This window comes from Drosophila persimilis, unplaced genomic scaffold, assembly GCF_003286085.1.
Source record: "Drosophila persimilis strain 14011-0111.01,24,50 unplaced genomic scaffold, DperRS2 tig00000002-arrow-pilon, whole genome shotgun sequence".
NCBI lineage: Eukaryota > Metazoa > Arthropoda > Insecta > Diptera > Drosophilidae > Drosophila > Drosophila persimilis.
In genome coordinates, this window is record NW_020825289.1 from 3,179,989 (window position 1) to 3,193,660 (window position 13,672).

A 13,672-nucleotide genomic window follows, 5' to 3' on the forward strand; every position below is an offset into this window, starting at 1 on the left:
ACTTGACACGGACTAATGCCCGGCTGGAGGCATACAAAATTGACAGACCAGTATTAGGTATATGTATTATGTTTCGGGGCTAATGGACCTTTAGGAATAAGCGTGCCTGACTGGGTGTTGCTTCTGTAAAGTTCCCAGAAGAGAACAGGGAAAGACACATGTACAGGTTGTTATTCTTTTATCAGAAGGCCTATTCATCCATAGAGAGTTATAGCACATGGGCTGTGATGTTTGGAGTGACATGGGAGTGATGTTTTCTCTCTGTTTTGGGTCCGTTGTGGGTTTGCTCTACTCATAAACCGCACATTTTTCCTGATTTAGTCTCAACACCCAGCTTCCTACTTCCCACAACAAAAAAAAAGCCGCCGTTTTGGGTTCAATAATTCGGAGACCCACAAACGGAGGGAGAACAATTGCTCAGAGCCTGAAAATGTGTCAAGTAATGTGTTTTATGCAATGGAAATAAAGTCAAATGAAATGTGATGACGGGCTGTGAGAAAGGCGCGATTAGGCCAATAAACACCGTGAATTTAAGACAATGCCAACGAATGCAAGGTAATTAACACGAAATCCACATGAAAGTAATGGGTTCAATTGCCAAAACGAAACCTGTTAAACCTTTGGGGCTGTGGTGTTGATGGGGGAGGAATTCACAGCTCATTAATAGATTCGTATCTTTGTCTCCGCGGTAAGTGTCGCCTGAAATGTTATACCCGAATTTCAGCGGAGATACGTGTTCTGCTTGGGTTCGTATAATGTAATAATGGTAATAATGGTGGATTTTTGCATGCAAATGAGGGGTTACTGGAGCAGCTCGTGTGCATGCGGTCAGACGTTGACGTTGAGTCATCTCCATTGTTGTTATCGATCAAGTGATCGGTTCATTGCCGTTTCACCTAAAATGGAAACACAGCCTTTTGCTTCTGCTGCTGCCGGTCTTACGTCGCGGCGTCGAGGGTTCACTGTGCCTGCAGTGCACTCGGAACTGTGCTCATTGAGATCTTCACATCGATCTCTCAATGTGTGACAATTACCTTTTTAATTGGCCCACTTTGTATGCCTTAGCTGTTGATCTTTACGTGGGAGTCAAATGTGTTTTTTCATCAATGTAACCATAAATAATTTCACATCACCTCTGTCATTGAACCTGATTTGAATGAAAAGACTTCAGAAAAAATGCTTTTTGTTATCGATTACCTTGGTTATTAATCATAATTAGATGGTTTCTCAAAGAGAACGGGAAGTGGCTTGAATGGGTTTTTGTAAGGAAGCCCATTATCTATCCAAAAATATAGGTTGAACCTTGATTATAGAACTCTCATTGGAACATTTTTGTATATGTGGAGGCTTTATGTACATATGAATGAATATTCATTTGCCATTTCTTCAGATATGACGCTCTTATTTTGATACATATGTACATATTTACATGTACATATGTACATGTACATGTACAGTACTGTACATATGTACTCACTGGTTCTACCGTTAGCCGTAGAGCACGACTGGGATGTTCTTCCTGGATTAGGTGTCAGAGATGCCAATGCCTTAATGGCAGTTTTTGAATTAATATTGCTTTTGGTTCACCAATTAAACAACGTCAACTGTTTTGGAGTTCAATTTTCAATGTGAAGATTCCCCAGTAAAGATTAATTGAAACAAATCTTTACAACATTAATCATGCAGCAGCAACGACAGCAGAAGCAAAAGCAACAATACGCTTAACTCAAAAGAGAGAATGACGAGTCTCACTCAAGACTTTGACTCAAAAGCTAAGCCAGAGTCCAAAGCTTGAACTATGGAACGAAAAATGCAAGTGTTTTCTGTTTTCGCTTTCATTGAAAGCTTTCAAGGCTTTTGGCTTGAGCCAGCGTGTCGTCTAGCCCCATTCCAGCCACGATCAACGGTTTGGCCCAAAGCTCCCCACCACTCTCAGTTTCTGTCTGTCTCTCGCGTAGCGGCGTAGCTATTGCTGTCCCGTTTGCACCGTCAGCTTTGGATCAATTTTGGACTCCGTCGAGCGGCCCAAGCGAACGTTTACTTCAGTGTGCGCCGACCAGTTTCCGAGACGGCCACAAACATTTTAAGACAAAATAACCAACAAAAAAAAAAAAAAACAAAAAAATTCAACAGTTAACGGTTACGCAGATCGCTGCTGTACGGATACTCCCGAAATCCCATTCAGAATCCCATTCAGAGTTCTGTTCAGTGCAGTGACAAAAGTGACGTCAAGGGAGAGCTCTAAAGTGCAGTTCAGTCCCCGTCCAGCAGCAGCTCCGCGTCAAGCTCTCTCCCTATCTCTGTCTTAGCACCCGTTTTCGTAATCGAATTGTGCAAAAAAGCATACAAAAAAGTGAATCTGCTTTTAAAGTTATCTTAGACTCCATCTCGCTCGCACCCAGCTTTTAATTTTGCGTCTGTTTCGCTGCCGTCGTCGTCGCTCTCACCGCCGCCGCTGTCGCTGCTGAAGTCGCGGCTCGTATTGTTTATGTTTTTTTGTGTTCTGAGCTGCTGCTCTGCCTGCCCCGCCCCAGCCTCCTGCTTGCTCAGAAGGTTGAGAGGTAATAATAAAAGCAATACAATCACAATGAAACGAAATTGAGTGAAAAATATATTTCGCTTACAGAAAGCAACAAAATCAAATAAGTTAACAAGAAAAAATCCGCTGGCGAGCGAATTTCACGCCGTATTTAATCTTTGCCCACTGACCGCCTCCAGCTTAATCGCTGCTCGTCTTTCTTTCCGTTCCGTTCGCGTTCGCGTGTGTTCTGTGCTCCGGCTCCGGCTCTGGCTCCAGGTCCAGCTTCAGCTACGGCCACGGTTCCGTTCCGACTTTGATTTCGATACGCTTCCGCTGCTGTCTTCTGTCTATCTGTCGCGCGTTTGTCCTATCGTTTTCGTAGCAAATTCGTTTTCAAATTCAACAAAAAGTAGCTGTACCACTGCCATTTCTTTGGAAGAGTTCTTGAGTCAAGTCAACCAGATAATCACAGTGCTTAGTGGATGCATATGAGAGTGCTGCAAAAACTTAGAAATTAAATAAAAATAAGTTTGGTTCGGAGCTCTGGTTTTGCCAGAAATAAAACACAGAAACAAACTTAGGTGAGTTTAGAGATACTATTAAATAATATAGTATATGACATAATATGATATAATAGGCTGTAGTATACAGTAAGTTATTGGAAAAATATTTCCCAGTTCGATCTGTTCTGAGAGATAGCCAGGGAATTTATGACCAATAGAGAACAACCATTCTGGTGAGATTCGACGACCGGATTCAAAAATGCGGAAATCGAAGTGAAATCGATTAAAATAATCGTACAAATTTTGATACTTTTATTCAGGAAAATGTATTTAACCCTTTACCTAGTATGTACTTTTTGTAAGATCCATTTCCATTCATCACATGATCTTCTTCACTGTTCTCAGACTTCTTACCCTCCTGGACATCTCCTCTGGCATGTCACAACGCTAGATTAGTCGAAAGGGGGATCAAAATTTGATATATGTACATATAAGAAATATAATAAAAAGTTGCCTGGTTGGATTTTACTAATTTACAGACAAGTTTTGGTTCAAGTTATTACTTCATACGTGAGCTTCGATTCCAATATGGACGGACCTGCTAATAGTTTTGTCAAACAAAAAAAGTTATGGTAACTGTTAGAAATACATTTCTTCGGAAAGGGCAATGGAACTTTTCTACATCGAGAACATACCCATACACTCGTACTATCTTTAAGAACAATTCCAAGGGGATTCCGAATGGAACTCCAGAGATTCATACGTTAATCTATACATATGTACATACATATGAACATGCTTGTATCTGTGCAACGCAGAGGGCGAAACAACAGTTCTGGTAAGCAATCGGCATGGGAGGGTGGGATAAACAAGACCTCTAGAGCAGGATCCGGCTCCGGGGAGGGCAGCCCAGATATACCATATGCATGTACATATTTATGTATGTATGTACATACCCAGTACATGTACAAAAACTTTTGTTTTAGTTGGGCCCACAAAATGGGCTTGTTTTCCAGTGGAGGTTGAGTGGAGCTGGTTTTGTTTTATATATTTTTTATTTCGCTGAAACAACTTTTCGTGCCACACTGTTGTTGTAGGCTTATTATCCCATTGTCGGTGGTATGTGTCTGTGTATGTTTGTGTGTGTGTGTATTTGTTGGTGTATGGATTGGTATTTTGGTGTGCTTTTCGAGCCTCGGACCAACGCGATTTTGTAATATTGCTACAGTTATTATTGCCCGCTACGCTTTGCTCTCCTTAATGTTGTTTCTGCTATTGCAATTATTTCAGTTTTTGATTTCAACAAAGAGAAAGACTGTGCAAGAGAGTCAGCTGGAGAGTGGCAGAGCGGGCGAGCTCTCCAGCTGGAGAGAGAAAGAAGCTTTGAGCTTTTGCCTCCGCCTTTGTCTGCTGGCCGTCGACCACGGGGGATTATTGCAACTTTCTATGCTATTGGTATTCTTTGGAAGTCATTCAAACAGCCCTAACACATCTATATATAAATCTGTTTCTTGAGACATATTCCATATAAATATAATATACATATGTACATATGTACGGTATGTTTTGAATAACCAGTGCAGGTCTCATTCATCACAAGGGGTTAAATGCAATTTGTTTCGGGCACTAATTTACTTGTGTTTCGAAGACGAAACTCGAGTAACCTGTTGGTTCGTATTTTTACTTTGGTTGCCACTCAACATTCATTCAGCAGTCAGTGGTTGCTGCTACTCATATTTGCTTAACATACATACATATGTACATGGAATAGTTGCTGTTGCTCCGCTCCGGGTAGTCAATGTACTCAAGTTTGTTTGTTTTGCACTTGCACAGAAAGCATTTGTTTCCCCCCCCCCCCCCCCCCTTCCGAAGGGTTTTATGCAATTATTTAGTGGGAGATGTATTTATTGTAGTCTTGTTCAAACGGTTCAATAGAAACTGAAGAAATTAAATAATTTAATCCGCTAAAAAGCTTCGCGTTATATTCGATATATTATTCTTTGTTCAAAGCCTAAATTTATTTATAATTTATTCAAGTTTAAGACAGGAAAATGCCAATTTTCCAACTTTAAAATCAATTAAAAATATACAAATATAATATAAATGTGTAATTTTCCGTAAAAACCGTTCAGCTTACGCTTACGTTAAAAAATGTTCAAAATATAGACAAAATGGAAAATGGAATAATAAAAAATCAAAAGCAAATTGAAATCAAATCTAAACTTAAGTCAAACATTTCGGGCAACGTCTTCTTCAATTTCAATTTCACTTTCATTTTTATGCGGCTTACAACTTTTCCGATAGTTGCCGGCTTCAACCGCAGCAGCGACGTTGGTGTTGACGTCGACGTAGCACGCAATCAGCTTAGGCTGCTGTTGTTGCATGTTGTAACAACAGCTGGAAAATTATAGCAAGAGCAGCGGTAGTTGCAACAGCAAGCGAGAAATGCAGCTCGAAACATAAGCCGCCACAACAAATTTTTCATTCAGAAACTCCGACAATTTTTGAAAGCGAAATAAAAAATGTGCGAATTATGTTGGTGCCAGTTCTATGGTCACATAATTGATTTATGTAGCATGTTGTTCTTTTCCTTTTTTTATTAGTTTTTGCCTCTTTTCTGCTGTCATTGCCTGCGCATCTTGAAATTTAATTAGTTTTGCCATATTATGTATACGCAATTTTCCCTCTCTCTGCACGCCTTCTTCTTCTTCGTCATTTTTTCATGCAATTTTTCAATATTTGCACATTGTTTTAATGGCCCCTTAATGAGTATATCTTCAAACAGGTTTAGGCATTTATTTACTGTTATATCTCTCTCTCTCTTGTCTTTTGAATTAATGGTATTACGTATACGCACTGTATGGTCCGCTATGCGTGAGCCCATGCTTACGATGCTCTCTTTGGTGGATTCTCTTGGCTAGGAGCATAATCTACATAAATTAATAGTTTGCCTGAAAACAGATGTTGCGGCCAAAAGTTTTCCAAACATCTAAAGCCAAGGCCCTGAAACAGGTTTGGAAGCCAACATCTTTGATGACTTCAGTCAGCGAACTCAGACTTTAGATAGTGCTCAGAAGAAACAGATTCAAATATTTTGTTAGCATATATTTTAAGGTTTCGCTTTTTATACCCGATACTCAAAATGAGTATTGGGGTATATTAGATTTGTAGCAAAAGTGGATGTGTGTAACGTCCAGAAGGAATCGTTTCCGACCCCATAAAGTATATATATTCTCGATCAGCATCAATAGCCGAGTCGATTGAGCCATGTCTGTCTGTCCGTCAGACAAAGAAATGCTCAATAATGCTCAAAGACTATAAGAGCTAGAGCAACGATGTTTTGGATCCAGACTTTTGTGATATGTCACTGCTACAAAAATATTTCAAAACTTTGCCCGCCCACTTCCGCCCCCACAAAGGGCGAAAATCTGTGGCATCCACAATTTTAAAGATACGAGAAAACCAAAAACGCAGAATCGTAGAGAATGACCATATCTTTTAGACTGCAGAATCTGAATTGGATCGTATTATTATTATAGCCAGCATCAAGAAAACAATTTCATTTTTTCTCGCCCTGTCTCTCTCTAACACACACGTAGCATAGGCGGCTTTGCTTAGAGTAAAACATTAGCGCCTAGATCTCAGAGACTATAAAAGCTAGAGCAACAAAGGACGAAAACATGTTGCATCCACAATATTGCAGATACGAGAAAACTAAAAACGCAGAATCATAGATAATGACCATATCTATCAGATTGCTGAATTTGGATCAGATCAGATCATTTTTATAGCCAAAAGGAACAAATCAATTTGCAGTGGCTACGCAGCGCCCGACGTCACGCTCAGACTGATTTTCCGTCTCTCTCGCACGCACTCTTTTTCGTATCGTTTAATATTCGCGGCGTCTGCCGGCGGAGAGCCATACTGACTTAGTATCGGGTATAACTGTAGAGTTGCGGTCTCCGCAGCAATTCACAACGTTCCCCCTCGTTTTTCTTGCTTCTGGGCAACAATGTAAAATATTTGCACAGCTGTTTCTTCAGCTTCTGATGTTGTCGGCAAAAATTTTCAACACCCGACTCAAGGTACAAGTTCCCAAAGCACACATCCATTGTCTAATAAAAATGATCAAGACAATGGTCTAAAGATTCGCTCGCCCTTATCCAAACACACATTCACAAAAACTAAGATAGGGAAAGAGAGAGAGAGAGGGAGAGAGAGAGAGAGAGAGAGAGAGAGAGAGAGAGAGAGAGAGAGAGAGAGAGAGAAAGAGAGGCTGAAAATGTTGATCAAATACAAAAAGTTCAGGTCACAGACATTTTGCGTAATCTCCGCCTCCATCTCCGTCTCCACCTCCACCTCCACTTAATCGCCGTCTGCAACTTGCAGCGAATTGTGTCTGCCAAATACATACGTACATAGCTGAGAAACATATATTATCTGTTGTGCAAAATGTGCACAGTTGAACTTTGTTTTGTCACCTTTGTGGAGTATGCAATGGTTTGGGTCTAGATTGAACTGCGGAGTGCGCTAATTCCGATCAGCATTGCTCATCCGCCCTGCTGGAGGGCGGTGTTTCTGCCCAGACCCAGAGACAGAACTAGTGCGAGGTAGCAAATGATAAATTAAGTTCATTATCAAGCGAAATGCAGAGCTAATCACACCAGGTAGACGTCACTGGCCCTGGTGCTCACCATTGAAACGATGGCTATCCGCCAACAGAAGCAGCGGTGGCAGCAGCCGAATTAGCTGAAAGTCGGCTGTCTATTGGAACAGGGGAAAAAGGTGGCGTGGCCCAGAGAAAGAAAGGGCCTGGAGGCGAGAGGTGCTGGCCCAGTCCGACTGTCAATGTCAATTTAAGTAAAACGCTGACGCCCCTTAAAAACAGAAACAGCCAGCGATGGACTCACATACATATGTACATATAACAGCCCCGCTGCAGCAGTGGCAGCGTTGGCCAAACCAACTCAGATTGTTGTGTCAGCAAATTCATTAAGAAAGCAAGGGAGCTGAAAGCAAAAGCAAAAGCAAAACCAAATCCAAAACCAACACCAAAACCATCAACCACACGAAAAAATTCCCATAAAGCCGAAACAGACGCTGACGCTGACGCTGGGGTAAAAGCCAGCCGAAAAATTAAAGTGAAAAAAGACTGAAATATATGGCCGAGTGCTGGCCGACTCGTAGTCGGTGGCATAATTATGCGGAAGCTGACGGTGCAACTTGCTTTCTGCCGCTCGCTGCGGCTGCTGTTGTCTCTTTCAATGGCCTTTGGCACAGTTCCAATTCCATTTCCATTTCCACACTCTTGGGGCAGGCTGTTTCTGCTTCTGTTTGAAACTGGTTGACATTTGATGATGCGTATCTTTTCTTCACTCCGCCTTTTGCGGAGCTATATGCCAGCAATTATATAAAAATATGAGCGGCAATTATGCAAGATTGAATACAAATCAAAAAATAGTTTTGCCATAGCCATAACCTTGAGCTGGCTGCGACTCAGCTCGATGCATGCACGCATATGGCGAATGATTCGACCCTAATCGACCTTAATTATGCAAATGATCGACTCAATGGAGCTGCCTGCCATCTTGAGCCGCTTCTGCAGAGTACCTGCCTTTGTTTACCCCATAACTGTTTCTGTTTCTTGTCTTATTTGGATCTTGAATACAGGCGAACACTGTACTGGTAAACGTTACGTTTTGTCCTCCGGCTTAGTCACAATAATTCGGTGTTCATTAGCTACACTTGAGTTGACTTCCAGCATGCCTTTAAATTGTTTTAATTTTCATATTTGCACTAAAGAAGTTTGCTTCCTGAGTCTTTTGTTCTTTCCTGTTCCTTTCTTTGCTGATCAACAGAAATAATACTTAAATACTTGGGAAATTGCACTTTTTGTTGCAGACGAGTCGGTCTTTGGCTCCGACTCTTGCTCTAACCTTGGGTTGGAGCTCAGAATCGGAAGAGCAGTAGCCTGTGGCAGTCTATGTCCAACGCCACTCCGTTTATCGTTTGTGTTTTCTCTGGTGAAGGGCAGAGGGGAAAATCAAATGATACTTGGGCCCACACTTTCTTTGTATTGAATTCGGGCCATGAGAAATCTTGCATCATTTGCATGCAAGTTGTGCAAAACCTTTAGGGGGAAGCGGGCGAATAAAATGTCATGCAATTTGTCGTAAATGCCGCCGAGAAGTTGCAACATGAAATCGCAGTTGCTGAAGCAGTGCTACTGCTTCTGCTGCTGCTACTGCTGGTGCTGGAGTTGTTGTTGGTCAGTTCTGTTTGTTTTCTTGGTCGGTTTGTCAAAAGGTTTGGATAGGATGGCCCGGCATGGCATGGCATGGAATGGGATGCTGTTTGCCTCCTGCCACGCATCGCTGCATCATTACTGACAATTAGCCGCATTTGATGCCGAGGCGGATGTGCAAAGGCTGCAACAGCAGCATCATTAGCTATCAGCAGGGCCGGACGATTCAAGATTGTTTTACCGTCACGAGGCTGCTTTTTGCTTCTTGCTGCTTGCTTCTTGGCTTTATGCAACCATTAATTACTCGGCCAACGGGTCCGAAAACTAGGTTTTGCTACTAAAAATACAATTATTAAGTGAACAGCCATACTCGTAGAAGCGATGCAGTTGCAACAGTTGACGAACACTGTCGATGATGGCATGTACTTACTGTACTTGGCTTAATGCAATAATGTCCATTTGAGCATGACCAAAAGGTGTGGGGGTGGTTCCAGAGAGCAGGGGTGGTGGAAGGCAGAAATGTTCAATAGGGTTTGCATGCCGCAATCGGTTGAAGAGAATGGATAAGGTACGAAAAGGGAAGCACCACTTTAAGTAATTACAATATGAGAGAGAGAAGTGCTCTTCCAAAATGGAGGGAAAGAACAGGAGGAGAAATTGTAAGAAACCAACTAGATTACGCCCCTTTGTTTATTCAGTTTATTAATGGATTTTACCACTTCTTACATTTTCAGGTTAGCAGTTTTCAGGAAACACTGTAGCACACTCTAGGCGAGCTGCCCAGCAAAATGTCCTCTACACTAGGCCTCATCACAGCGCTACTCCTGGCGAGCACGATATGCCAGGCCCAGCCAGACGTAAGTACAGCAAGACAGTACAGCAAGCACTCCCAGTGCACACCGAGTGCCTCGGATCACGTTCAGGCCGAGTCCCAGAACTCATCAATCAATTCAATGCGATACAAATAACCTTTGGGGGCACTTACCACAGTCAACAGGCTAACAAAGCGAAGAAAAACCCCGCAACAAACGGCCCCCAGTCGGCGGCTTCATTGTCATTCGCATTGTGCGTAATTAGCATTTCAAGAAACAACAAAACATTTTCTGTGCATTAAGTCAATTACAAAACAGAGCGGACCCACCCGAAGAGAGTCTCGTTCGCCAGCTCGCCAGCTCGCCAGCTCGCCCGCCACCAACACAACGGCAGCGCGCGTCTGTGTGAGTGTCTCATTGAAATCCGACTCAGGTCAGCGCTTTTGCTTGTCTCAAAGAAAAAGCTTTGCCCACAAAACGGTATCTCAAGGTCAAGCGTAAGAAGTTCTTGTAATTATTTCAAGTATCTCTTTTCTCTCTCTCTTTCTATCCCCCTCTCTTTCCCTTCAAGCTTGTCTGTCTGTGGTTTTTGTTATTTCGTTCACTTTTCTGCTGTCGTTGGAGTGTTTTTTGGAGGTAGAAAGCCCTAGCCCTATGGTTATTGACGGCTCTCGATGACTCATCTATCGCCTTGCTGATCTTGCTGAATGGACCCGATGGCTGATTGCTTTGGCAAAGATTTTCTTAATCATTTCGTCTGGCTAGTTTTCCGAGCAAGTTCGTGCTTGTGGAGACATCGACCCATAGCCTTGCCGTAGTCACATAAACGGCGCTTGCAACATGATGCCCCATAACCGACTCGGTCTCCGTCTCCGTCTTCCACTGCAATTAAAGTTGACACGCTACAGCTACAGCTACAGCTGCAGCAACAGCAAAAACTATGACGAGGCCCTTCAAATGGCAGCCAAGCATGGCCAGGAGGAAGAACAAGCTTCGGCTGCCGAAGCACGGCATACCCTTGCAGCACGATCGTTTCCACTAAAATATCGAATAAAGCCGTGGCCCATGTGTACATATCGTATGCCAAATGCAGAAAAAAGAAAGACGCTCTCTCAGCCAAATACTGCAAAGCTGACTATTAGTATGTTTTCATAAGAATCGTACTCTTGTTATGGCTTTCCCTTACAAGTTCGTGAAGAGTATTCAAACTTATTCAAACTGAAGTAACGAGACCCCCAGCCAAGCAAGGCAAAACATGCAAATCACAGCCCGAATATCGGAGCAAAATGCATGAGTCAGCCGATCTGCTGCTGCAGATCTTGTTAATGTTTCATGTGCTGTCAGAAATGAGGAAAAAAGTTATGAGAAACCCCATTCCGCCTTCCTCCGTGGCTATCAATGGCCGGCCAAATAAATTAAGCCTTTAATTGTGAAATAAAGAACTGTTTGCGTCGCTTGCTCCATCCAGGGCACGATTCGCTGTGCCTGCTGCAGGATCGTTGCAGTTAGTCTTTATGAGAGTACCCTTGCAGAGGGTATTACGATTGTGATATTTACCACGCACAGAAGGAAGCTTTACCGTACCGAACACTGAACTTAGAGCTTAGATATTCTGTTGTCTGTCTGTTTCTATGGAAATAAGTCACTAGTCACCACTAACTAATCGGAGCAGCTGGCAAGGGAACCAACAAGGAAAATACATCGCTGATAGTACTATCATACAAATTACTTATGTATTTAGGTGTATTAGTTGGCTTAGCTCTCAGCTCAGAAAAGCTGCAGCGATATCGAAGAGTAGCTACGGATCCGCAAGGATACTAAAAGCTCCAGCTTCTGCAAGGATGTAGCCTTCCTCCTGCGATTCTTTGCTTTTGGTTTGTTTGTTTCCGCTGTCACTGTTTCTTGCCTCAGTCTGCAGTTGTCTGATACTTTTCACGGCTCGAGTTGCGTTTCGGCTTTGGCTTGTCTGTCTCCGCCTCCGTCTCCGTCTGTGTCTGTGTCTGTCCCGTTCTGGGGTCACGTTCTCCCCCACTGTGTCCGTGTGTGTGTCTGAGTGGAGGTGGGTGGAATGCCAGGGCATGAGTAATTGCCGACAGATAAAGAGATTATGCAATCGCAAGCGGAACGTCAAATATTCGATTATGAGAGGCAGCTTGAACCGAAATTTGTACAAACAATGAAGTTGATGGAGTTTAAGTTGAATTACTTGCTCTACACAGCGGACACTCTTACGTTCCTTTTCTGTAGCTATAACAGGCCAAGAATACTTATCCAAAAACTCAGCACTCTGTCGATCTGGCCTACAGTACAGTGTGCAGTATATTTGTAGACACAAAATTGCCATCACTTTCAGTGTGCGCTCCCCATCCATGCCGGCGGTGTCGTAACACCCTGAACTTTTCACACTCTGTTGATGTTTGACATAAGCATAAGTCCCGTAACAAGGGGGGGGAAACCCGAAAGTACTGAGCATTTAGCGCTGACAGAAGCAGTTGCTAATTTCCGCCGCTTGTCAGCCGTGGCGGCAAGGTCAACACACCCAAGGAAATGGAAAGAAGCGAAGCCCAAGCACACGATCGCAATTTGGTGGATGGTTAACAGTTCCCTCAACCCTCAACCCTCTACCCTCAACCCTGCGCAGTCCTCGGATCCATCTTCAAGCTTTTGCTGTTGCTGTTGCTGTTGCCGTTGCCGTTGCTTTTGAAGTGAATAATTTCTTTGTGTGCGACTATGCGAAAGGTCGAGTGACACTCTTTCGTGCGTCGATCGGTTGTTTGATTGTTTTTCGAGTGGGGGGTTGTTGCTGGTGCTGTGGTGTTGACTTTGACCGGGTAGAAAGAGAGGAAAACCATTGCAACAGACTGAATGTGGCTTTTACACCAACTCTAGCCGGTGCTGGCTCTGGGGCTGGCGCTGGCCATATGCCATATGCCATAAAAAGTGTATTGGCCTCAGCCAGAGCCAATTTGAAGCACACTTTTTGCGTTAATATGGCGGCTACACCTTTTACTTTGGCTTGACTGTGATTGCACTTGGTCGCCATCGACATCGCCATAACCATCGCCGTCGCGGCGTCATCGTCGTCATGCCGGTTATATGCGAGTATCGCTCTTCGAGTGGTCTGCCGGGCGTATGAGTAATCTCACACAATTTCAGTAATTGCCGGAGTCAGCCATCGCCATCTCTTCGACCGCTACAGCCAGCCGTACAAATTACGAACAGCAACAATTTCACAATATCCGTCATTGCACTCGGCAAAAACCGAAAATAAAATCAAACCTATGCCTGGACAAATCGGTGGATAAACAGCGCCTGTCGGTGGCGTTGCCGGTGCCGGTGCCGGTGCCGCTGACTGTGGCATCTACTAAATCGTAAATCGCAGATCGCAAATAGCAACTGAAAAACTGCCAGCTAATCGATTCGGATGACAAGTTGCAGTAGGGTCTGCCACCATTCTGAAGCGGTTGCTTCAGTTATTTTTGAAAATGATAGATTTTATTTGAATTTATTTGAACATGATCATTCGAGTGTATGGGTGTTATGTATGTTAAGTACCTGTAGTGCAGGACTATACAAAAATCTTCACAGCTCC

General features: G+C 43.2%; 1 protein-coding gene across 1 annotated transcript in view; it reads left to right on the plus strand.

The window, feature by feature from the left end:
* Positions 1-2,488: 2,488 nt before the first annotated feature.
* LOC6590795 (A disintegrin and metalloproteinase with thrombospondin motifs 8) overlaps positions 2,489-13,672 on the plus strand; it is a 51,112-nt gene continuing 39,928 nt past the window's right edge. Inside the window, exons 1-2 of the mRNA XM_002015383.2 lie at positions 2,489-3,102; positions 10,003-10,125. Coding sequence (XP_002015419.2) covers positions 10,057-10,125 — 69 coding nt within the window. The 5' untranslated portion in view covers positions 2,489-3,102; positions 10,003-10,056. The remainder of the gene's footprint in view (positions 3,103-10,002; positions 10,126-13,672) is intronic.